The sequence below is a fragment of the Canis aureus genome, chromosome 7 (assembly GCF_053574225.1).
Source record: "Canis aureus isolate CA01 chromosome 7, VMU_Caureus_v.1.0, whole genome shotgun sequence".
Lineage (NCBI taxonomy): Eukaryota > Metazoa > Chordata > Mammalia > Carnivora > Canidae > Canis > Canis aureus.
Genome location: NC_135617.1, coordinates 25,688,073 through 25,711,483, shown reverse-complemented (window position 1 = coordinate 25,711,483; position 23,411 = coordinate 25,688,073). Strand labels below are relative to the sequence as shown.

General features: G+C 38.2%; 1 protein-coding gene, 1 long non-coding RNA gene and 1 pseudogene across 4 annotated transcripts in view; 1 reads left to right on the top strand and 2 right to left on the bottom strand.

Moving 5' to 3' along the window:
* Positions 1-211: 211 nt before the first annotated feature.
* Positions 212-4,559, bottom strand: LOC144317159 (uncharacterized). Of its 2 annotated transcripts, none has more exons than XR_013383053.1 (2): positions 4,379-4,559; positions 212-743 (listed from the first exon to the last, which is right to left on the bottom strand). It is a non-coding gene; the product is annotated as an uncharacterized LOC144317159 (long non-coding RNA). The 2 variants fall into 2 exon arrangements; XR_013383054.1 differs by having other exon boundaries at positions 4,383-4,559.
* Positions 1,088-23,411, top strand: part of CFAP206 (cilia and flagella associated protein 206) — a 62,848-nt gene continuing 40,524 nt past the window's right edge. The window contains exon 1 of one of the 2 annotated variants that reach the window (XM_077903140.1): positions 1,088-1,105. Coding sequence is in view for 1 of the 2 variants with exons in the window: in XM_077903135.1 (XP_077759261.1) it covers positions 5,399-5,417 (19 nt within the window). In the remaining variant the exon portion in view is untranslated. Of the gene's footprint in view, positions 1,106-5,108; positions 5,418-23,411 lie in introns of those variants that run through there. The other variant, XM_077903135.1, reaches the window with a different exon arrangement.
* Positions 20,339-20,637, bottom strand: LOC144316794 (NADH dehydrogenase [ubiquinone] 1 alpha subcomplex subunit 2 pseudogene; annotated as a pseudogene).

The following is a 23,411-nucleotide window of genomic DNA, read 5'->3' as shown; positions in this document are numbered from 1 at the left end:
ACCAAGTGATTTCTAAATTCATGATGAAGGAAACTCTTTTGCTCAGTCAAGAGACACTTTCCTATTTAGAAAAAAAATAGGTGAAAGCTTTTTGCTATCATTATTTGTTTTTATAATTTTTTTTGTTGTTGTTTTTATAATTTGGAACATTGTTTCTTAGTAGGGTTTTGAGAAACCCTGAAGATTAACAAAATAATGCATGTGAAAGAGCTTTGCAAACAGGAAAGTCCTATTTTCATTTATTTTTTAAATGCCAGGATAGTTACCATTCAATGTTCTATTAATTTCAGGTGTGCAATATAGCAATTCAACATTTCCATACATTACTCAGTGCTCGTCACAATAAGTGGAACAAAGTCCTACTTATCTCTTTCATATCAAATAACATGAAACAACAATTTACATGAGTAGAATAATAATATAACATTAAGAACATGGAATTGAAGTATTTTGTTGTATAAAGACTAATGATATTCTTGAGGATGAAGTAAGAGAGAGGAGAGACAGGAGGGCACACAGGGAGGGAGATAGAAGGACAGGGAAGACAGGAAGAGGAAAGGAAGGCGGATGGATAGAGGGAGACAGGGTCCGTAGAGAGAGACACGGCATGGGTAATGCTTAGGTACACAGCTGGTAGGGACTTCAGAATATCCCTCACTTGTTCACTTTCCTCTGCTGACAACTTCTTGTCTTCTATCGCTGGCACTCCCTCCAAGGTTCTGAGCTGGGTGCTTCTTGCTCGTCTCCAAATCAAGGAATAAAAAGAATTAGCGGTTAAGTCATAGTTCACCTGATGACCAGACTCCCAATAGCCTATGATCAGATAGCAATCTTAGGAATCATCTACTTTTGCAAAAGGCTCCATAGATGTATGATTTAACTACAACAACATTTCTGTTTTCAAAATGCTTTCATGTCTATTATTTTCTTTGAGCTTCCAGTTATGTAGAATGAGCATCCTTATCCTCACTGGACAGATCAGAAGAGAAGTGGTTGTAAGGCCTTCCTGAGTAAGTGATATCTGTCTCCCAAAAGACCATCTCTGGTCATTATGATGTCACACCGGTAGAAACTTGAGGATATGAGTGGATCAGATGTCTGGAGAGTGAGTAGAACTATCTCAAGTCTTGATAAAACAATCAATGATTATATAACCTATTCCTATTTTTTTCTTTGGGGGGAATACAGTTTATTATAGTGAAAAGGGTACTGGTTTAAATCAGAAGATCTGAGTTTTAATAGTATACTTATATTATTAGCTAATAAAAATAGCTACATTTAGTCAACACTTCTGTCAGACTGTATGCTAAGCCCCTTGCACGTGTTATTCCCTTTCCCATCCACCATCACAATTTTTGGTAAGTGATATAACTAAGGTTTAGAGAGCTTAGATAATTTAACCAAGTGTTTTAGTTCAGGCTCTATATCACTCAAACTACTTATAACCACTTTGGGTCTCTTATTTCCTTATCCGTAAAATCAGGCCACTATAAATGATTTGAAAAAGAATGAAGCTAAAAGTTTATGCCTCAAAGTAAGATAGTCTGTTACACAATGTCAGGAGTTGCTAAACTTTTTCTGTAAAGGACCAGATACAAAATATTTTTGGCCTTTCAGGCCATATCATCTCTGCTGTGGCTACTCAGCTCTGCTGCTGTAGAACAAAAGCTGCCGTGATGTTACAGTGGATGAGCATGGCTGCATTCCAATCCAACTTTCTTACTGACACTGAAATTTGAATTTCAAATAACTTTCACATGTCACAAAATACTAGTGTTCTTTGGTTTTTTCCTCTAAAGGATATAAAAATTATTCTTAGCTTGGAAGTCATTCAAAAATAGGCAGTGGGGTGCTTCAGTGGCACACCTGGGTGGCTCAGTGGTTGGGCATCTGCCTTTGGCTCAGGACATGATCCCAGAGTCCCGGGATCACTACATCGGGCTTCCTGCATGGAGCCTGCTTCTCCCTCTGCCTGTGTCTCTGCCTCTCTCTCTGTGTCTCTCATGAATAAATAAATAAAATCTTTAAAAAAAACAAACAAACAAGCAGGGGATGAATTTAGCCTATAGGCCAAATTTGCAGACCTTTTACTTTATGCAAAGATATCACAGATATCTATGTCCACAGAAGATCTTCTTAGAAAACAGGTATATCTATAAATTAGATATGATTGATAACATTGTTTCTAAATAACTAGAAAGAAATATTTTTTGAGGGATGCCTGGGTGGCTCAGTGGTTGAGCGTCTGCCTTTGGCTTGGGGTGTGATCCCGGGATCTGATATCGAGTCCCACATCAGGCTCCTCTTGGGGAGCCTGCTTCTCCCTCTGCCTGTGTCTCTGCCCTCTCTCTGTATGTCTTTCATTCTCAAGAAAAAAAACCCAAGTGTTTTTTGAGAAGAAGAAATTGTTTCATCTGTCCTCATCAATAACCACTGACTCAGCACTGCCTTATACTTGCGATGTGCGCCTTGTTAGAAGGAACTGCTGGAACTTACAAGAGTCTATATATCCTGGGACTAGATGGGGTGGATTCATTAGAAGCTAAAACCAAATTGATCCCAAAAGCAAGCCCAGAAAAAACTTCTAGGTAAGGAAAGCATCATTGCTAAATTCAGAAAGAGTTGGTTTTTAAAAATGAAAGCATTAAACAGGCATTTAATAACATTAATGGATAGCTTTTTGAGCATCTACAATTATGGGTCTGAGGTTCTCCTCAAGGTAGTCAGGCTCCTGGCAATAGTGAGCAAACAGGTTTGGAGGTAGCATCAGTAGAAGTGATTATGAATGTACTGTCCTTGATTTTATCTCCATATGTAACCTTCTTGATGATATCCCAGTCATTAATACCCCAAATTATGGTATCTAGAAACAAATGCCCATCACCGCCTCCTAATCCATGCACAGCAGACTCATGTGCACGTGCATACTGTTTTGTCAGATGTGTTCCTGGCTGCAGTGCATTCATTGTGTTGGCTTCTTTAATCTCAGAGGCATTCTGGTGTGAGAATTCTTTCTATTTTTCGATACCCTGAAGAAAAGAGTTTGTGAAATTAAAAAAAAAAGGGGGGGGGGATCCCTGGGTGGTGCAGCGGTTTGGCGTCTGCCTTTGGCCCAGGGCGCGATCCTGGAGACCCTGGATCGAATCCCACGTCAGGCTCCCAGTGCATGGAGCCTGCTTCTCCCTCTGCCTGTGTCTCTGCCTCTCTCTCTCTCTCTCTCTCTCTGTGACTATCATAAATAAATAAAAATTAAAAAAAAAAAAAAGAAAAGAGTTTGTGGCCACCTACTACTGTACACGTAAATATCTTCTACAGACATTAGATTTAGGATGTCCTGTTGAGGCTTAAGAACAGGTCTCAAAAAATAAATAGATAAAAATTTAAAAATTAAAAATTAAAAAACAGGTCTCATTCCTGAGGGAGTGGCTAAATGGAAGCCATCTCCACAAAAGAGCACTGAATGGGAGTGTCTGTCATCTGTGAAAGAAATGGGTCTTCCTCCAGGAAACAGGAATCTGAATATTGTGTCACCTCACAGAAAAGTCTTACTTCTCCCAAACTCAGCCCTCTAAGGGCCTGACTTTGAAGAAGAAAGGTGCCAGGTGAGTGTTTGTGTGGGGTCAACACAGAATGGAGCCTCAGCAGAAAGGAAGGTCAAGAGACCATTTTGTCCAAGCCTTGGAGAGCAGACCACCGCTTGCAACCAGATTATGGTATCCTTTGTTACGTATGCTTTTTGTTTGTCTTATTACCTTCAAATGCTCCAGACTTGCTTTTAGGATCGCTGTGAGTTTTAAAAGGACACCTATAAAAGCCAAGTGTTAAAAGGGGAGCAGTGCCCCCCTGAGGCCAGCTCCTGCTGGCAGCAGTAACCATGAGATCCCCACAGGACTGTGCAATGCGTCTCTGGAGATCCTCCCTCCTGCACCATTCCGATGAGACTGGGAGGTGGTATAATATGGGGAAGGCCAGGGACGCCTGGGTGGCTCAGCAGCTGAGCGTTTGGCTCAGGGCCAGGGCATGATCTCAGGGTCCTGGGATCAAGTTCTGCATCAGGCTCCCTGTGGGGAGCCTGCTTCTCCCTCTGCCTATATCTCTGCCTCTCCATATATATGCCTCTTCCATATATATATATGGAAGACCATCTTCTCATTGTATATTCTTCACAATTTCCAAACTCCTTTGCAAATAAGAATTCTTCCATGGTAAGTGTGACATGATAGTGTGTAGATTAGGCATAGGCTGGAGTCTCTGTGACCTCAAGCAAGGTTACTTTACCTCTCTGTGTGCTTCAGTTTTCTCAATGATCAAATATGTATAATTGTACCTCTCTGAAAGGACGTATAAAAGGATTAAATGGGTTGATATATAAACGTACCTACCACAGTGCTTGGCTTATAGTACATCCTTGGTACGTTTCCTGTTACTACTATAGTATCTTGTCAGACTAGTTTTTTATCAGCCTGATTAATGGGATAAAATGATCTTCTTTTCTGGGTCTTCTGACCTCATGTAAAATTAGTAAACTGTAATAAAACATTGGACCTCAGCCCCTAAGATTCTAGTTGCTAGGCTAGGCACTGTGAGAACTCCCAAAGAATTTTATAAGAGTTCTTGTCCTAAAAAAAAAAAAAAGAAAGAAAGAAAGAAAGAGTTCTTGTCCTCTGGGTGCTTACAAACACATCTGAAAGGGTGTGTGGGTTTAATGGTGGCCACGCTGTGTAATAGCCTTGATGATGTTGGCAGGGTTTTATTTTAGCCTTCCTAGACCTCAATTTCCTCTTTTGTAAAGTGGAAATGATAATAGCAACCACCTCATAGGGTTATTATGAGATCTAATAAGTTTTAAAAAGTGCTTACAACAGTGTGGGCATATGGGAAATGCTGGCTGTGAGCATATGTTACTATGAAGCAGTGCATGGATGATGAAGTGCCCACAAGAGCGCGGCCTCAGGGACAGAGCAGAGGTCCAAGGAGAGGCCATTGTGTGCTGGAGCAATGACAGAGTCTTCACAAAGGAAATGAGACTGGAACTGAAGTTGCGGGTTGGGTAGGATCGGGACAGGCAAAGACAAGTTCAGGAAGGAATAGTATTACCAAAAACACTAAGAAGGAAATTGGCAGGGACATGTGTTATTACAGACTGCCTTATTAATTCTAGCACAACAGAACTCTCTTTGAGAATTGCAATGTGTAATAAATGGATTTATGTGCTTAATGAATATTTTCAGACTTGCAAAAGAGATGGGGGGATTGTGAGTTACTTCTCCCTGACAGTGATCTCATGTCAGCTTCTCAAATTCTACAGTATTGTTGATCTGGAGGTAGCTCACGTAGTTATGTAGCTGGAGGGTGAAATGGAAGAATTTGCAGCTGGAGGATCCTATTCTGACAGCAGATGGCTCCCTTACATACAGGTAAGAAAATAAGCACTGTGGTCTACATAGGAATCATTTGAGTCATTCGTGTGGTTGCCACATATTATATATCATTGAGGTTGAATTTGGAAGTAATCCTTTGCATTGATTTTTTTGTATGAAAGATGATATTAATGTAGCAGGAGGAGCTTCCTTCTTAGGAGCTCTGCTTACCTCTGAGGGTAACAACCTGATTATTGTTCTTCCTGGGAATGAAAGTCACACACTTGGCAGTACATACTCCCTTTAATTCCCTCATAGAGGTTGCTATTCAGCCTTAACAGTACCTCACTTATACATGCTGTAGACACCACAAATTTGGGCTTCCAACCATTCCAACATTGGAGTATGATTTTAGTAACAGCACTGGTCACATACCAGGAAACTTTCATTTCACCATTTCTTGATACTTAGGCTCCACAGACCTCAGCTTCATCTCACTCAGTATCAGAAGTCATAGTACTACTCTTTTTTTTTCTACCCAGTGGACCTCCTGAAATCCACACTTGGTAAACTCAGCTCCATCCTGGTCAGCTTGGCACACTTTCCCATACTGTTTCTCATCAACTTTGACCTTGTTAGTGTCCTCTGCTTGGGGGTACTGCTGGAGACAGTATGCAAATGGAACAAATCTGGGTCACTACAGATTTAAAAAAACAGGATTACTGTGTTGGGAGGTTACTCAAGACTCCTCTGCTTCCAACTCCTCCTCTTATGGTTTTCTAAGATGCAGAAAGAAAGGTTCCCTGCTCCATCAATTCCATCTTTGCCTCATCTTAAATCTCCCTTCCCTGCACATACACTATTGACTATCTTATTTATGTCAAAGGCTGCACTCGAATGTTCTATATAGGATAGGCTAGGGCAACAACATCCTGAGGGAAGTATTTATTGGAGATGTATTTATTGGGGAAGTAAGATGAATCTAAAGCTCTTGTCCCCAAGCCACCCCTCGGTTCCACTACTGTGCTATGCTACTTGGCCACCCTGCTCAACATGATAATTGTAACGTTTGTTTCGATGAGAAGATGGAGAATGTGAGGGTGGAGTGTTGTGGGTGGTAAGCATGCCCTCACCACAGGCCACTCTGTTCTTACCCTCTGTCTTTTCAATCCTTCTTAGTTTTTACGGAATCATAAAACTCTTTGAGGATCTGATAAAACCATGACCCCTCTCTCCAGAAAAAAATGTACATGTCCATTCAACACTTTGAATATAGTATCTGGTCCACATAGCCTTAGAGGTTCCCTCTGCACCTCTGATTAAAACTCTGTCTTAGAAAAGAAGAGATATTTTTCCTTAAAAAGCAAAACCAAAACAAATAACACCTAGCCACTCTACCTGATATATCACATCCTTTCTTTATGAGATTTTTTTCCTACAATAACTATTAGCACTTCTTTTTTTCTTTAACATTTTATTTTTTTAAAAGATTTATTTATTTGAGAGAGAAAGAGAAAGAGCACTAGAACGTGCATGTGTGAGTTGGAGGATGGGTAGAGGGAAAAGGAGAGAGAATCCTCAAGCAGACCCCTTGCTGAGCACAGAGCTCAAGGTGGGGCTCAACCCCACAATCCTGAGATCATGACCTGAGGCCAAACTCAAGAGTGGGATGCTTAACCAACTAAGCCACCCAGGGGGTCCCATGTTAGCACTTCTTAAGTATTAACCTTGTTCCACAATCTCTTCCAAGGGCCTTCTATACATTAAATAATTTAATTATCACAAGAACCATACAGTGGGTAGGCACTATTGTACAGATTAGAAAAGTAATTAAGAAAAGCTTAACTTTTCCAAGATCACACAGCTGGTAAGGCTGTTTACATCCAAAGTCTTAATCACTTCACTTTATTTATATGTTTGTTTTAGGGCACAGTCGCAGGTTTAGATGAGCAAATGTCATCTGATTAGGCCCTGTATTGATTTCCTAGGGCTGCAGTAAGAAAATAACATGAACAAAGTAACTTAAAACAACAGGAATTTATTTTCTCACAGCTTTTCGAGGTCAGAAGCCTAAAATAAAGGTATCATCAGGCCACACTCCCTCCGGAAGTTTTAGGAGAAAAATTTGTTCCTTGCCTGTTCCAGCTTTTAGAGATTGTTAGCTTCCCTTGGCTTGTAGCTACACCTCTCTCTTTTTTGCGGTACCTTCTATGTGTGTCTGTTGTCTTCTTTTGCCTCTTCTTATAAGGACACTTGGAATGGTGTTTAGGGCCCACCTAGATAATCCAGGGTAATCTCCTCATCTCAAGATCCTTAACTTAATTATATCTGCAAAGACTCTTTCCAAATAAGATAACATTGATAGATTCCAGAGATACAGGATCAAGATTGGATGATAATATATGTGAACAGTTTTTAGCTGAGTGAACACCACAAGAATACTGATGATAGATTAATGTCAGCCTTGAGAGAGGTTTCCAAAGCAATGTTTTTCAGCTGTGGCTGCACACTATAACCACCTGGGAGTCTTGGAGAAGTATCAATGCCTGGAACCAGACTGATTCAGAATCTCTGGGAGAGGAGCTTAAGCACCAGTACTTTTCCAATGGTCCTCAAATTGACAAAAGATATACCAAACACATACATAGGAAACTATAAAATATCATTGAAATTAAAGAACTAAGTAAATAAAAAAATAGACTATGCTCATGGATTGAAAGACCCAATATTATAAAGATGTTAAAAATTAATCTATAGATTCTAACTGATCTATAGAAACCAGCAAAAAAAGAAAAAAAAAGGAAAAAGAAAAAAGAAAAATATAAATTAAAAAAAGAAACCAGCAAAAATCTAACATATTTTTGTGAAAATTAACAATGATTGTGAGTTTTATATGGAAGGACAGAGAGCTAAAAATAACCAATATAATCTTAAAGAAGAACAATGGATACTTTGTTCTTACCAAGATTTATTACAGAGCTAAATTGATAAATACACTATGATATTGATGCAAAGATGGATAAAAGACTGGGATACACCAAACAGGCCAATGACAACACACTTACACATACTCGACTTGTGACAAAGGAAACACTGCAATGTGAAGAGGAAAGAGCTCTTTTTAAATAAATGGTACTGGATCAACTGGATATCCATACGGGAAAACACAAAAAGAAAGAATGTTGGCTTCTACTTCATATCAAAGATCAAAATCAATTTACAGTATTGTGTGTATCTAAATGTGAAAGGCAATGATAAAGCTTCCAAAAGGCAACTTAGAATATCTTCATGACTTTGGGGGTAGGCAGTTTTCTTAAACAGAACACAAAATGTATTAACCATAGAGAAAAAGACTGATAAATTAACTTCATTAAATTTAAATGTTTTGAAATTCATGGTTATACCTGCTACCAGATTCTTATGGTTGATTTCTCAGGTCATAATTTATTCTTGCTTTCCAAATTCCTCACCCTCCTCTGCTTTATTTATCTCTTTCAGACTTTATTCTCATCACAAAGATCTCACCTTTGATCAAAACAGTCCTTTCTCTCTTTTTAAAAAAATATTTTATTTATTTATTCATGAGAGACACAGGGAGAGAGAGGCAGAGACATAGGCAGAGGGAGAAGCAGGCTCCATGCAGGAAGCCCAATGTAGGACTTGATCCCAGAATTCCGGGATCATGCCCTAAGCCAAAGGCAGACACTCAACCGCTGAGCCACCCAGGCATCCCAAAACAGTTCCTTCTCATAATTTGTTCTTCATATTCTTGTTTGGGGAATTTCTGTAATGTTACAGAGTTTCTACTCTGTTCTACTGAGACAAATAACTTATTTTTACCACATTAAAAACTGAGATTTACTAGTGATAAGAAAATTGTGGTATATCCCATATAATGAAATACTAATCAGTAATAAATGAGAATGAACTACTGGTATACACAACAACATGGATGAATCTCAAAACAATTATACTATCTGAAAGAAGCTAGACAAGCAAAAAATACATATTGTGTGATTTCATTTATATAAAAATCTAGAAAATGCAAACCAGTCTATTGAGACAGAAAGCATATCAGTGGTTGCCTGAGATAGGAGCATAAGGGAGGAATGAAAGGACAATAGGGACCTTTGGGGACAGGAACTGATGATATGTTCATTATCTTGGTTGTGGTTATGGTTATATGGTTATGTATAGTTTATTGTATTAGAAGTCTTCAGCAATTCTATATTGGTAAAAAATATAAGTATCAATAAATTATGACTTTTTGGCATTTTAAGTCATGTTTATTACTCAGTCATCAACATAGCTAATCTATGTTTTTTAATGTTTAATACATAAGTATATCATTGTTCATCAGAATCAAAGACAGAATTTGTATATAATTCTGGAAAGGTAGGGAATGCCTTGCCAGACATGGTATTTCTTTCATGTTAATTACTTTTTCAAAATGTGTGTCTCTGGATCACTTGAACTAGAATCACCAGGAGTGTTTGTTAAAATGGAAGTCCCGGGGTGCCTGGTTGGCTCAGTGGTTGAGCGTCTGCCTTCGCTCAGGTCGTGATCCCAGGGTCCTGGGATGGAGTCCCGCATCTGGCTCCCTGTGGGTTGCCTGCTTCTCCCTCTGCCTATGTCTCTACTCCTCTCTCTGTCTCTCATCAATGAATAAATAAAATCTTTAAAAAATAAAATGCAAAGTCCCGTATCAGGAATAGCAGGGAACTTCCTTAACAACAACAACAAAAAGATATTTATTTTCAGGAAATAGTATAATTAATATGATAATATAAGCATTTCTCTGAGAATAATAGAGTTCAGTATTACTATTACTACTATTCAATATCTAACCACAAATCCAAATTAGAATAATAAGAGATAAAAAGACATGAAAAGTAAATGGGACAACTGACATTACTGGCTTTCAGACTTAGTACAGAGCTACAGTAAACACACAGTGTGGTACTGGTCAAAGAGTAAACAAACAGATCAGTAGAATTGAATAGAGAGACCAGAAATAGACGCACACAAATAAGCAAAGGCAATTCTAAGGAGAAAGGATAATCTTTTCAACAAATGTGCTGGAATAACTGGACATCCAGAAGTAGAAAACAAACAAGTGAACAAACAGAAATCTTAAACCTGTCACAAAAATTAACAAAATGGATCATAAAGCTAACTGTACAAAGCTAGAAGACAGCACTGGAAAAAGCCTAAGTGTCCTTGAGTTTGGCAATAATTTTTTATTTTTTTATTTAATTTAATATTTTAAATAGGCTCCATGCCCAATGTGGGGCTTAAATTTATGACCCTGAGATCAAAAGTTGCTTGCCTTACTGATTGAGCCAGCCAGGTGCCCCATGTTTGGCAATAGCTTTTAATGCTTTATTTTTTTATTTTTATTTTTTATTTTTTTTGGCAATAGCTTTTTAAATAAAATGTCAAAAGCACCACTTATGAAAGGAAAAAAATTGGTAAGTTGGACTTAATTAAAATTAAAAACTCCGTTCTGCAAAAGAGCTGATTAAGAGAATGAAAAGACAAACCACAGACTTGGAGAATCTTGGCAAGATGCATATCTGATAAAGGACTATTTTTCAAAATACATAAAGAACTCTTGATACTCAACAGCAAGAAAACAAACAACTTGATTTTTTAAATGGGCAAAAAATATGAACAGATGTACAGATAATAAATAGCATTTGAAAAGATGTGTTTAAAAAGTAAAAAAGGGGGGGGCGGGGGAGATAAAAAAATGTATAACTTTATATGTCATTAGGGAATTGCAAAATTAAAGCAATGAGATACTACTACATACCTATTTGAATGATGAAGATCCAAAATATTGACAGTATCAAATGCAGGTGAGGATGTGGAGCACATAGAAATCACTCTTGCTGGTGAGAATGCAAAATAAGACAAGCACCTTGGAAGACAGTACTATAATGGTGGATACCTATCATTATATATTTGTCAAAAACAGAATATACAATTTTTTTTTCAGAATATACAATTAAAGAAGGCAGGGGGTATGATGAACACTGGGTGTTATCTAAGATTGATGAATCACCGACTTCTACCTCTGAAACCAATGATATTTATTTAAAAAAAAAAAAACAGAATATACAACACAGTGATCCCTAATGTAAACCATGGACTTTAGTTAATAATATTATATCAATATAATCAGTTATATTATATCATCAGTTGTAACAAATGCACCACACTGATGCAAGATGTAGAGGGACTTGAGGGGTGGGTGGGTGGGAAGAGGGTATAAATGAAAACTATGCTTAATTTTTTCTGTAAACCTAGGACTGCTCTTATAAAAAGATCTATTTAGGATCTTTGCCTTCTATGTTTCTATGCCTTCCTCTTAATTTTGCTATTGACTTAAAACTGCTAAAAAGAAAAAAAAGTCTTTAAAAAATTAAAAAATAGTGATGCCTGGGTGGCTCACCGGTTGAGCATCTGCCTTTGGCTCAGATCATGATCCCAGAGTCCCAAGATTGAGTCCCACATCAGGCTCCCTGCATGGAGCCTGCTTCTCCCTCTGCTTGTGTCTCTACCTCTGTCTCTCTGTATAAATAAATAAAATCTGCAAAAAAGAAAAGTTCTCAAGCAGAAATTTTTAAAAAATTTAAAAATAAAGTCCATCAATTAAAAAAGGAAATGGATAAGAAAAGAAGTAATAAAAAAAAGAAAGAAAGGAAGGAAGAAATAAGTCATTAGTGGCATATGATGTCATTGTATACTTAGAAAATCAAAAAGAATCTAATGATAGATCAGATGTGGCTGTTACAGATATGGAATTAACAAGAGAGTTTAGCACATTTGTTAAATACAAAAATTGATTCACAAACATCAATATATTTTTACATACTGACCACAAACATTCAGAATGTAACAAAAGATGTTCAAGCCTTCTATGATTAAAATGATGAAACTTTAGGGGGCCCACCTGGGGGGCTCAGTGGTTGAGCGTCTACCTTTGTCTCAGATCGTGATCCCCAGGTCCTGGGATAGAGTCCTGCATTGGACTCCCCACAGGGAGCCCATTTCTCCCTCTGCCTATGTCTCTGTGTCTCTCATGAGTAAATAAATAAAATCTTTTAAAAAATTATAAAACTTTATGGAAAGACAATAAAGAAGACCAAAATGTATGGGACATATTATTTTTGGCAGTAGGAAAACTTAAAAGATGAAAAGATTTAAATATGCCGGTGTTCCCCAAAAGTGATCTACAGATTTAAAACCATTCCAATATCTATCCCAATAGGTTGTTTTCTAGGACTTGAAAACTTTAGCTGATCCTAAAGCTCAAGTGGAGGAGCAAAACCCAAGAGTAAAAGGAAGACAGAGGCAAGGGAAGTCCAGGGCAGAGGGGAATCAGAGAGAGGACTTACAAGTCTAGGTGATGTCCCTCTGCAGCAAGGTGGGAAGTCTCTGGTCAGGGGCACCTGGCTGGCTTAGTCGGTGGAGCATGAGACACTTGATCTCAGGGTTGTAAGTTCGAGTCCCAGGTTGGATGTAGAGATTACTTAAAAATAAAATCTTAAAAAAAAAAAGAAAGTGAAGGAGACATGCATGAATAAGCATGTAATGAATAATTACACAAACATGTTAACAATATTGATCTTTGTTAATTTAGCTATAGGCAATTGGTATTTTCCCAAAAAATTTTCATAAAGATCATGTGTTACTTTAAACCCAGGCACTTAGTAAATATTTGAATGCTAGCTTTAAACATTTTATTTTATTTATTTTATTTTATTTTGTTTTATTTTTTTGTGTGTGTGTGCTTTAAACATTTTAGGTGTTAACCTAATAATTACTGAAGCCAGAGTTGTTTCTATGTGCAGTCAGCCTCACCTCGCCATGCCTATCAAATCATATCAATTATCCACTCAAACTTTCATGCCTCTTATTGATTAATTTAAATGGAATACAATTCTAGCATGAGACGTGATTTATTTTTTTATTTTTTAAAAAGATTATTTATTTACTTATTCATGAGAGACACAGAGAGAGAGAGAGGCAGAGACATAGGCAGAGGGAGAAGCAGGCTCCGTGCAGGGAGCCTGATGTGGGACTCAATCCCGGGACTCCAGGATCACACCCTGGGTGGAAGGCAGACGCTCAACCACTGAGCCACCCAGGCGTCCCTGAGCCACCCAGGCATCCGGAGACCATGATTTAAGAGAAGTATTTTGATGACCTGACCAAAAATATATTTCTTCTTCAAGGTTTATACCATCGATGAAGGGTTTAAATTGGGGTTTTCTCTATTTCTAAAGGCTGATTGAATCTTGAATTTATGAATAATTATTTGTAATATTTATTCACAGAAATAGTTACTGATTATATACTCTATGTCAGACATTAGTCTAGGAGCTGGGAGTATGCAGATGGATAACACTGGGACCCTGCCCCTGCCCCCAAACTCACACTGTAGTGAAAGGAAATAGACTTGAACACCAATTGGTGACAAGGAGTATTAGGGGCGCAATGACAGTGGTTAGCAAAGAGTGCAATAGAGGCCCCAGAGAGGGAGATGACCAATTGTATGACAGTGGGAGACATGGTTGGGAATGACTTCAGTGAATAGGGAGACATTTGAGCTGTATCTTGAAAGGCACAGTAAACGAAGCTGCCTCAGCTAAAGCATAGAAGGCTCTTAGGTAAGAATAGTTTGGAAGTTTGAATTCAGGTGCAGTAGGGGTGAGATGAGTGTCCAGTAGAAATTTACGCATCAATGAAACTGTTCTATGTCTTCATAGTTGAATACAGTAGTCATTAGACACATGTGGCTAGGGCAACTAGGGAATTGAATCTTAAATTTCATGTAACGTTAACCAATTTAAACGTAAATAAACTCATGTGGCTGGTGGCCATCCTATTAGACAGTGCAGGTCTAGTGATAAAGAGGCCAGCCAGATCAAGGAGGAACTTGCATCCAACGCAAAGGATGCAAAACTGAATTTTCTCCTGTAGGTAATGGGAAATCTTCAAAGGGATATACATAGGGGATTATATGATCAGCTTTGCATTTGAGAGTGGTGCAGGCTGGAAGGAGGGGAAAACTTTAAGAGATTCCAGTAACAGGCCTCAGTTAGAATACTGTAGTTCGAGAAGGGAATGGATATGAGACATGCTGAAAAAGGTAGAATGGATAGGCTTAGTGACAGATCTGAGTGTGAAGCATTAGAAGGAGAGAGAAGCAGGGTTACCCAAAGCAGGTTTGGGGTTGCTTAAATCAGTGGGCCTGCTATTAAGTCAAAGGCAATTCATCCCAATAAAGAATGCAGAGATTGGGGATCCCTGGGTGACGCAGCGGTTTAGTGCCTGCCTTTGGCCCAGGGCGCGATCCTGGAGACCCAGGATCGAATCCCACGTCGGGCTCCCGGTGCATGGAGCCTGCTTCTCCCTCTGCCTATGTCTCTGCCTCTCTCTCTGTGTGTGTGACTATCATAAATAAATAAAAATATTTTAAAAATTTAAAAAAAAAGAATGCAGAGAGTGGGACTGCTTTAGAGAGATCGGTGTTAGAGTTATTGAGCTTGGAGTGAAGTGAGAAATCCAGGTGATATATGACTACTTGCAGTGTGCCAGGTGGAACTGGCAGGCCAGCCCTCCCCATCAGAGGGACAAATGAACTGAAATAATCTGATGCATCCAAGCCCTTTATTTGGTCATAAGAAGACAGCTGCTGAAAGTAGAATGTAGCTCTTCTATAATTTCAGCAAACCTGGAAGGGAGATTCAGAAAATCCCTCCTCACAAAAATGAAGACTTACGAGCCAAGCAAAGTAAGCTCCTTGACAATTGAGAACATATTCTTCCTTTAATAAGGGTTTAGACTGTACCAAATTAACATTCATCCTTGAGAGCCATGCCATAGTGCTCCCCATAGTGGGAGAGAATCACAGAGATGAGATTCAATCTGGAACTAAATCTCAGTCCCCCATACCCACCTGGTACCAGTACCAGGTCTCTCAAGACCAGTACCTGGTCTCTCAAGAAGCTTTGCAAGCTTAGGAGTCAGTTAACTCAGCACCCACCTTCTGAAGCCCAGGCACCATTGGAAACTACCCTGCTCTAGTTTGAGGCATGGAGGGAAGAAGAGAATACTGAGAACAATCCTTCTTGGGGATGCATAAAAGCGTGTTTGGGGATAGATAGAGGATCCTAAAGCAGGAGAGCCAAAAGTAGAGTCAAAGGAAGTTCTGAAGACCTATAATATAAATGTTTCTATCTTTCCCTCTAAAATTATTTCCTTCTGAAATCACTCCCACCTTTCAGTGAAGACATTAAAGACTTCTAAAAATTCTCTCCTTTTTTTCACTCACCCACACTATACTTACCTCCCTAACCCAAATACTCTGGTGTGACTGTTTCATCCCAGGCTCTGTTGTTAGGTCCTGGAGATTCCACAGAATCTCCCTGCCTTCAAGGAGTCTGTGGTCTAGTGGAGGAAACAGAGAAGAAAATAGACTTCTCTAGAGTATTGAGAGCTCTGTCACATATTAGTACTGTGGGGAGGGGAGATGGGGAGTGATTGCTTAATGGGTATGGAACTTTCTTTGAGGGGCAGTGAAAATGTTTGGAACTAAACCCAATATTGACAGGTCAGAGAGTGCTTCACAGGAGACATGACTTCTGAAACATGAAAAAGTTAGCCAGGTGAAGAGGGAAAGGGATTTTCAAATAGAATAACCTATATGCTAAGGTGGCCAGTGAGTAACTTAACATACTCAGAGAATGGAAAGGGTGTGGTCTGGGAGGAGGAGGGAGGCAGCTGCTTGAACTGAGGTTGGATGAGAGGAGCCAAGATCAGATCATAAAGGCCCTTTTATGCCATGCCAAGGAGTTTGGACTTCACCCCAAGGCTACTCAGAAGCCTTCATGAGATTTTAAGCAGGGGAATGATACAATCAGATTTATATTTTTGAAATATCATTTTAGTATAGGCAAAGATTTGGAGGGTACAACACTGGAGTCAGGAAGCTTGGTTGTTGTAGTCATCCAGACAAGAAAAGATAGTTGCTTTAATGCAGGAGAAATGGGAATGGAGAGAATTGAACTGATTTGAAAGACATTAATGAAGAATTGGTTGTTAGCTAAAGATTGGAGATGAGTATGGGAGTAGGTGAGTAAAAGACAGGATCTAAAGCATAAAAACCTTTGCTGATATCGCCTCTGTGGCAGTGATTCTCAACTCTGGAGAGTGAAAGGTAGCATACTTTGGGCATATCAGAGTTCATCACAAGGGACTCCCAAAGTATGCTACCCTTCACTCTCCAGAGTTGAGAATCACTGCCACAGAGGTGATATTAGCAAAGGTTTTTATGCTTTGGATCAGGTTTTCCTGATTAGGACTATGTGTATGAAATTTACCTGGTTAAGGGGCAAATAATTTTAAGAATCACTATTGCCTCCACATTTTTATAGAGGCTTTAATTTGATTAGAATATAATTCACTGATTAAATTTATTCGTTTTATGTTTTAATAATTTTGATTTTTATAATACATGAAAGAAGAGGACCCCATGTTTGGGTATCTACAGTAAAAGTTTCAATTTCTCCCTGATTTAGGTGGTGAAAATCTAATCCTAAGATTTGTTGTTGCTCAACTGGCTGATTCTTGTGATGGAGAAAAAGAGGGGAAACAAAGAATTAATGCTTTCCTCATCATTTGTCACCTTTGGAGATAGTTGAAAATCATAAAGAATAGATTTTTAAAAAATAATTTTATTTATTTGCTTGTTTGTTTGAAGTATGGTTGACATGCAATATTAGTTTAAGGCATACAACATAATGATTAAATATTTATATACCCCATGAAATGCTTATCATAAGTGCAATTATCATCTGTCACCATCATTTGTCAGCATATAGTTATTACAATATTATTGGCTATATTTCCTAGGCTATACTTTGCATATCTGCATACTTGTGACTTATTTATTTTCTAACCGGAGGAAGTTTGTACCTCTTAATTCCCTTTACCTACTTTACCCATCTCCCCACCATTCTCCCCTGTGGTAACCACCAGTTTGTTCTCTATATCTATGGTCTATTTCTATTTTATTTTGTTTGCTCAATTATTGCTTTTAGATGCCACATTTAAGTGAAATCATATAGCATTTGTCTTTCTCTGTTGGCCTTATTTAACTTAGCATAATACCACCTAGGTCAACCTATGTTGTTGCAAATAGCAATATTTCATTCTTTTTATGATTGAGTAATATTCCACATACATAACATATTCATCCACTTATCTATCCATGGACACTTGTGTTGCTTTCCATACCTTGGCTATCATAAATAATGCTACAATAAGCATAGGAGTACATGTATCTTTTCAAATTAATATTTTCATTTTCTTTGAGTAAATATCCACCAGTGGAATTACCTGATCATAGAGTATTTCTATTTTTAATTTTTGAAGAAACCTATATGGTCTTTTCCACAGTGGGTCCACCAACTATTTCCACCAACAATGCACAAGGGTTTCCTTTTCTTCCAATCTTTGCCAATATTTATTTCTTCTCTTTTCAATACTAGCCATTCTTTTTTTTTCTTAAAGATTTATTTATTTATTTATTTATGAGAGAGAGAGAGAGAGAGAGGCAGAGACACAGGAGGAGGGAGAAGCAGGCTCCATGCCAGGAGCCCGAGGTGGGACTCGATCTCGGGACTCCAGGATGGCGCCCTGGGCCAAAGGCAGGCGCCAAACCGCTGAGACACCCAGGGATCCCCAATACTAGCCATTCTGATAGGAATGAGGTGATATCTCATTGTGATTTTGATTTGCATTTCTCTGATGATTTTGTGATGTTGAGCAGCTTTTCATGTATCTATTGGCCATCTTTATGTCCTCTTTGGAAAAACATCTATTCAGGTTCTCTGTTCATTTTTTATTTTTTTTAAACTACTTATTTATTTATTCATGAGAAACACTGAGAGGAGAGAGAGAGAGGCAGAGACACAGGCAGAGGGAGAAACCGGCTCCACGCAGGGAGCCCGACGCAGGACTTGATCCCGGGTCCCCAAGTTCACACCCCGGGCCAAAGGCAGCGCCGAACTGCTGAGCAACCCGGGCTGCCCTCTCTGTTCATTTTTTAATCGAGTTGTTGTTTAATCCCTTAACAGACATATCATTTGCAAATATCTTCTCCCACTCAGTAGCTTCCCTTTTTGTTTTATTGATGATTTCCTTCACTATGCAAAAGCTTCCTAGTTTGTTGTAGTCCCAATTGTTTGTTTTTGCTTTTGTTGAAGAGACAGACACAAAAAATATTTTTAAGACTAATAGCCAAGAATTTGCTGGCTGCATTTTCTTTTAGGAAGTTTATGGTTTTGGGTCTTACATTTAGGTCTTTAATCCATTTGAGTTTATTTTTGTATATGGTATGAGAGTGGTCAAGTTTCATTCTTTTGCATGTTGCTGTCCAATTTTCCCAAAACCATTTACCGAAGAGAATATCTTTTCTCTGTTGTATATTTTTGCCTCCTTTGTTGTAGATTAATTAACTCTATAATCCTGGGTTTATTTCTGGACTTTCTCCTTTATTCCATTGATCTATGTGTCTTTTTTTTTGGGCCAGTATCATACTGTTTTGATTACCATAGTTTTGAAATCTGAGAGTGTGATAACTCCAGCTTTGTTCTTCTTTCTCAAGATTTATTTGGCTTTTTGGAGCCTTTAGTAGTTCTATACAAACTTTAGGATTATCTGTTCTGGTTCTATGAAAAATAATATTGATATTTTGATAGGTATTACATTGATTTCATAGATTGTTTTGGACAGTACAGAAATTTTAATAATATTAATTCTTCAAGTCCATAAGCATGATTTATCTTCTCACTTATTTGTGTTGTTTCCACTTTTTTTCATCAATATCCTATGGTTTTCAGAGTATAGGTCTTTCACCTTCTAGGTATTTTATTCTTTTTGATGCAATTATAAATGGGAATGTTTATTTATTTTTTTAAGATTTTATTTATCTATTCATGAGAGACACACAGAGAGGCAGAGACATAGGCAGAGGGAAGAGAAGCAGGCTCCATGCAGGAGCCCAATGTGGAACTTGATTCCAGAGCTCCAGGATCACGTCCTGAGTTGAAGGCAGATGCTCAAGCGCTGAGCCACCCAAGTGTCCCTGGAAGTGTTTATTAATTTGTCTTTCTGCTAGTCTGTTATTAGTGTATAGAAATGTAACAGATTTCTGAATATTAATTTTGTATATTGCACATTTACTAAATGTATTTATTAATTAAAAATTTTTAATGGAGTCTTTAAGGTTTTCTGTATAAAGTATCATGTCATCTGCAAAAGTGACAGTTTTACTTCTTCCTTGCAATTTGAATGCCTTTTATTGTGCCTAGTGGTAGGAGTGGGCATCCTTGTCCTGTTTCTAATCTTAGAGGAAAAGTTTTCAACTTTTCACCAGAGAACGACATTTGCTGTGAATTTGTCACATATGGCTTTTATTATGTTGAGGTATGTTCACTTAATACCCACTTCAAGGGATCCCTGGGTGGCTCAGTGGTTTAGCGCCTGCCTTTGGCCCAGGGCATGATCCTGGAGTCCTGGGATCGAGTCTCACATCGGGGTCCCTGCATGGGGCCTGCTTCTCCCTCTGCCTCTCTCTCATGATTAAATAAAATCTTAAAAAAAAAAAAATACCCACTTCACTGAGGATGTTTATCATGAATGGATGCTGAATTTTGTCAAGTGCTTTATCTGTATTTATTGAGATGATCATATGATTTTATTTTGGATGAACAAAATAAAACTTTATTTTTCCCTCAGTGGTTGTACAACAAAGGTTGGAAAGAGGAATGAGAAAAAGATATCGCGAGATCACATTTTTCAGCACAAGCTTCATAAAGAAAGAAAACATAATTTTCCACATTGTATTCAGTCCAGCAAAGCTCAGGCTGTGATGCTGTTGTGCTTAATCCTTAGTGGAGATTTCAGGCTTTGCAACTTAGCTCATTTTCTAGGACTCTGGTTACCTGATCAGCACTGAAGTTGTTCAAAGACACATTCTTCTCTTGGCCACATTCATTGTGGATTGGGAACTTGTGCTGCACATTGGAGCACTTGTATATTAGGATGGGCAGGTCTGGGTTTGTCTTCTTCAGCTCCGTATAGGGTTTCTCAGTGAATTCCCTGACACCTTGACTGCCAGGAAAGCACTGACAAAGTGGACACCAATCTCTTGCAGGCCCAGCTAGGCCTGGATCCCTTGACTTGCTGCAGATACCAACATCTCTTCTGGTACCCAACCCTTGATCATATGATTTTTGTCCTTCATTTTGTTAATGAGGTGTATCAGGTTGACTGACTTGTAGATATTAAACCATCCTTGCATCTCTGGAAAAATCTCACTTGATCATGGTAAATCATCCTTTTAATATATTGTTGAGTTTGATTTGCTAATATTTCCTTGAGATCTTTTGCATCTATGTTCATTGGAGATATTGACCTGTAATTTTTCTTCTTTCATAGTATATTTATCTAGTTTTGAAATATATATACAGAAAAGGTTGATACATATGTGCCCTTGAATAAATAATTATAAAGTGAATATCCAACTAACCCCTGTCCAGGTACATTATTCTTTTTTTTTTTTTTTTAAGATTTATTTATTTGAGCAGTGGTGGGGGGTGGGTTTGGGTGTGGGGAGGTGTAGAGGGAGAGGAAGAGAGAGAATTGGGAGTACACTCCCTGCTGCACACAGATTGTGACCTGGGGCTTGATCCTACAACCCTGAACCATGATCCCAGCTGAAATCAAGAGTTGATGTTCAAACCATGAAGCCATCCTAGGGCCCACAGGTACATTAAAGATTTTTAATTAAGAGGCCATTGACACTTTCGTGAGCTTCAGGGAATTTGTGAGTTCTCTGAAATTATATGCAACTTAGGGATTTTATGTATTTTTCTGGAGGAAAGAGTAGAACTTCTCACAGAATCTTTGAGAGTTCCCTTCAAATTGTAAGGACTGTTTAGAGCAATTGGACTAAGATGGTTCTGTGACTTAGTAATTGCATAGTCTTAGGCTGGTCTCTTACACACTCTGAATATGAAATGTATAAACTGAAATGACAAAAGTTCATTTTCTTGTGAGGCTGTTGTAAGGAACAGCTCATTTGTTATCTGTGAAACAACTTTGTAAACCCTAAAGTACTCTTCCAAATGTTAATTATATCTCTGTGAATAACTGGAAATTTTCTTAGTAAGATCTTTGCAATATCTAAAGAACTGCATAATTGCTTTTGTTGATTAAAGCTGGTTGAAAAGCCCTAGACTATCATTATAACAGCTAGTCTGGCAACACTCCAAATCCAGAGTAGACCACCATCTACTCTTCCCATGCTGCTCCTGGACTACTGAACAATGTCTGAATAAAGTCACTTTACATGGCAGATTGGTTTCACCTTATATTCATGATTATAACCTTCAAATGAATATTCACACTTCCCAATAATGAGCTGAAAATTTTTATTAAGCATACTTTTCTACTCTCCTAGGTGACTATTTCCTATTATCCTCTCTCCAAGATTACTCAGGGCTCTACTGAGACCATGACAAAATAATAACTGGACTTCCTGTCACAAACAGCCTGAAAACTGGACAAAATCTGTAAAGCAATTGTATTCAGACATTGGAAAACAAAGAGTGTGATACCTGAGAGAAAAAAAACATATGAAATTGGTTTCCCCAACTTTTTGCTTGGAGGAATTTTCCAGATCATGAGAAAATAAACTCAAATAGAGTTTGGAGACCCAGCGGAGTTGAAGAGATGGAGTGCAGCATTCCCAGAGGCTGAGGGAAATGGAATTTGAAAGGTAGAAGAATTTGAAAGGTGGAAGCTAAGGGGGAAAAATAGAGCTCCATAAATCTGAGTCTGAGCAAAGAATGACTAGAGAGCTGTAAGCTAAATAATTCCCAGAATTCACAGAAGATGAGCAGACATTGGATCTGTGGCCAGCCAGAGTACAGAGAATCTTCTGTGAAAACCTCAAAGCAGCCATAACTTAGGAGTAGGGACAAATTCTCCTTGGAGTGAAGACTACTCTAGACCCATTCTAGTAAAGCTTAAAAATAGTCCTCAAAGAAATCAAAGTGATCCACAAATGATTTTACTGTCTGAAAAAGAACAAAGAAAGCTCAGCACTACTTCAAGGGAGACAACAAAATTCAGACACTCAACAAGGAGAACATTTACACTGTTCAACATTCAAAAAATTCATAAACACTAAAATATTCAACTCATTTGCTCTTAAGACTTTAGGAAAAAGAGGGATGCCTGGTGGCTCAGCAGTTTAGCACCTCCCTTTGGCCCAGGGCCTGATCCTGAAGTCCCGGAATCGAGTCCCACATCAGGCTCCTCACATGGAGCCTGCTTCTCCCTCTGCCTGTGTCTCTGCCTATCTCTCTCTCTCTCTCTGTCTCTCATGAATAAATAAAATCTTAAAAAAAAAAGACTTTAGGAAAAAGAAAATATATACTCACTTCTATAAAAGTATGGTGGTTCCTGATATCTTAAAGTCACTTAGTCATAGGAATGAAGTCTGCAACATTCTTTTTTTTTTTAATTCCAGTATGATTAATATATATTGTTATATTAGTTTCAGGTGTACAACATAGTGATTCAACAACTCTGTACATTATTCAGTGCTCATCATGATAAGTGTACTCTTCGTTTGCTTTGCCTATTTCACCCACCATCCCCACCCACCTCCCCTCTGGCAACTACCAGTTTGTTCTCTATAGTTGAGTCTATTTTGTTTGTTCTTTTTTTTTCTATTTTGTTTCTCAGATTTCCACATATGAGTGAAATCATATGGTACTTGTCTTTCTCTGAGTGACTTATTTCACTTAGCGTTATACCCTCTAAATTCATGTTATGTTGTTACAAATGGCAACATTTCATTCTTTTTTTTTTTTATGGCTGAGTAATATACACACACACACCACCCCATTTTTATCAATTCATCTGTTGATGAATACCTGGGTTTCTTCCATACCTTGGCTAACA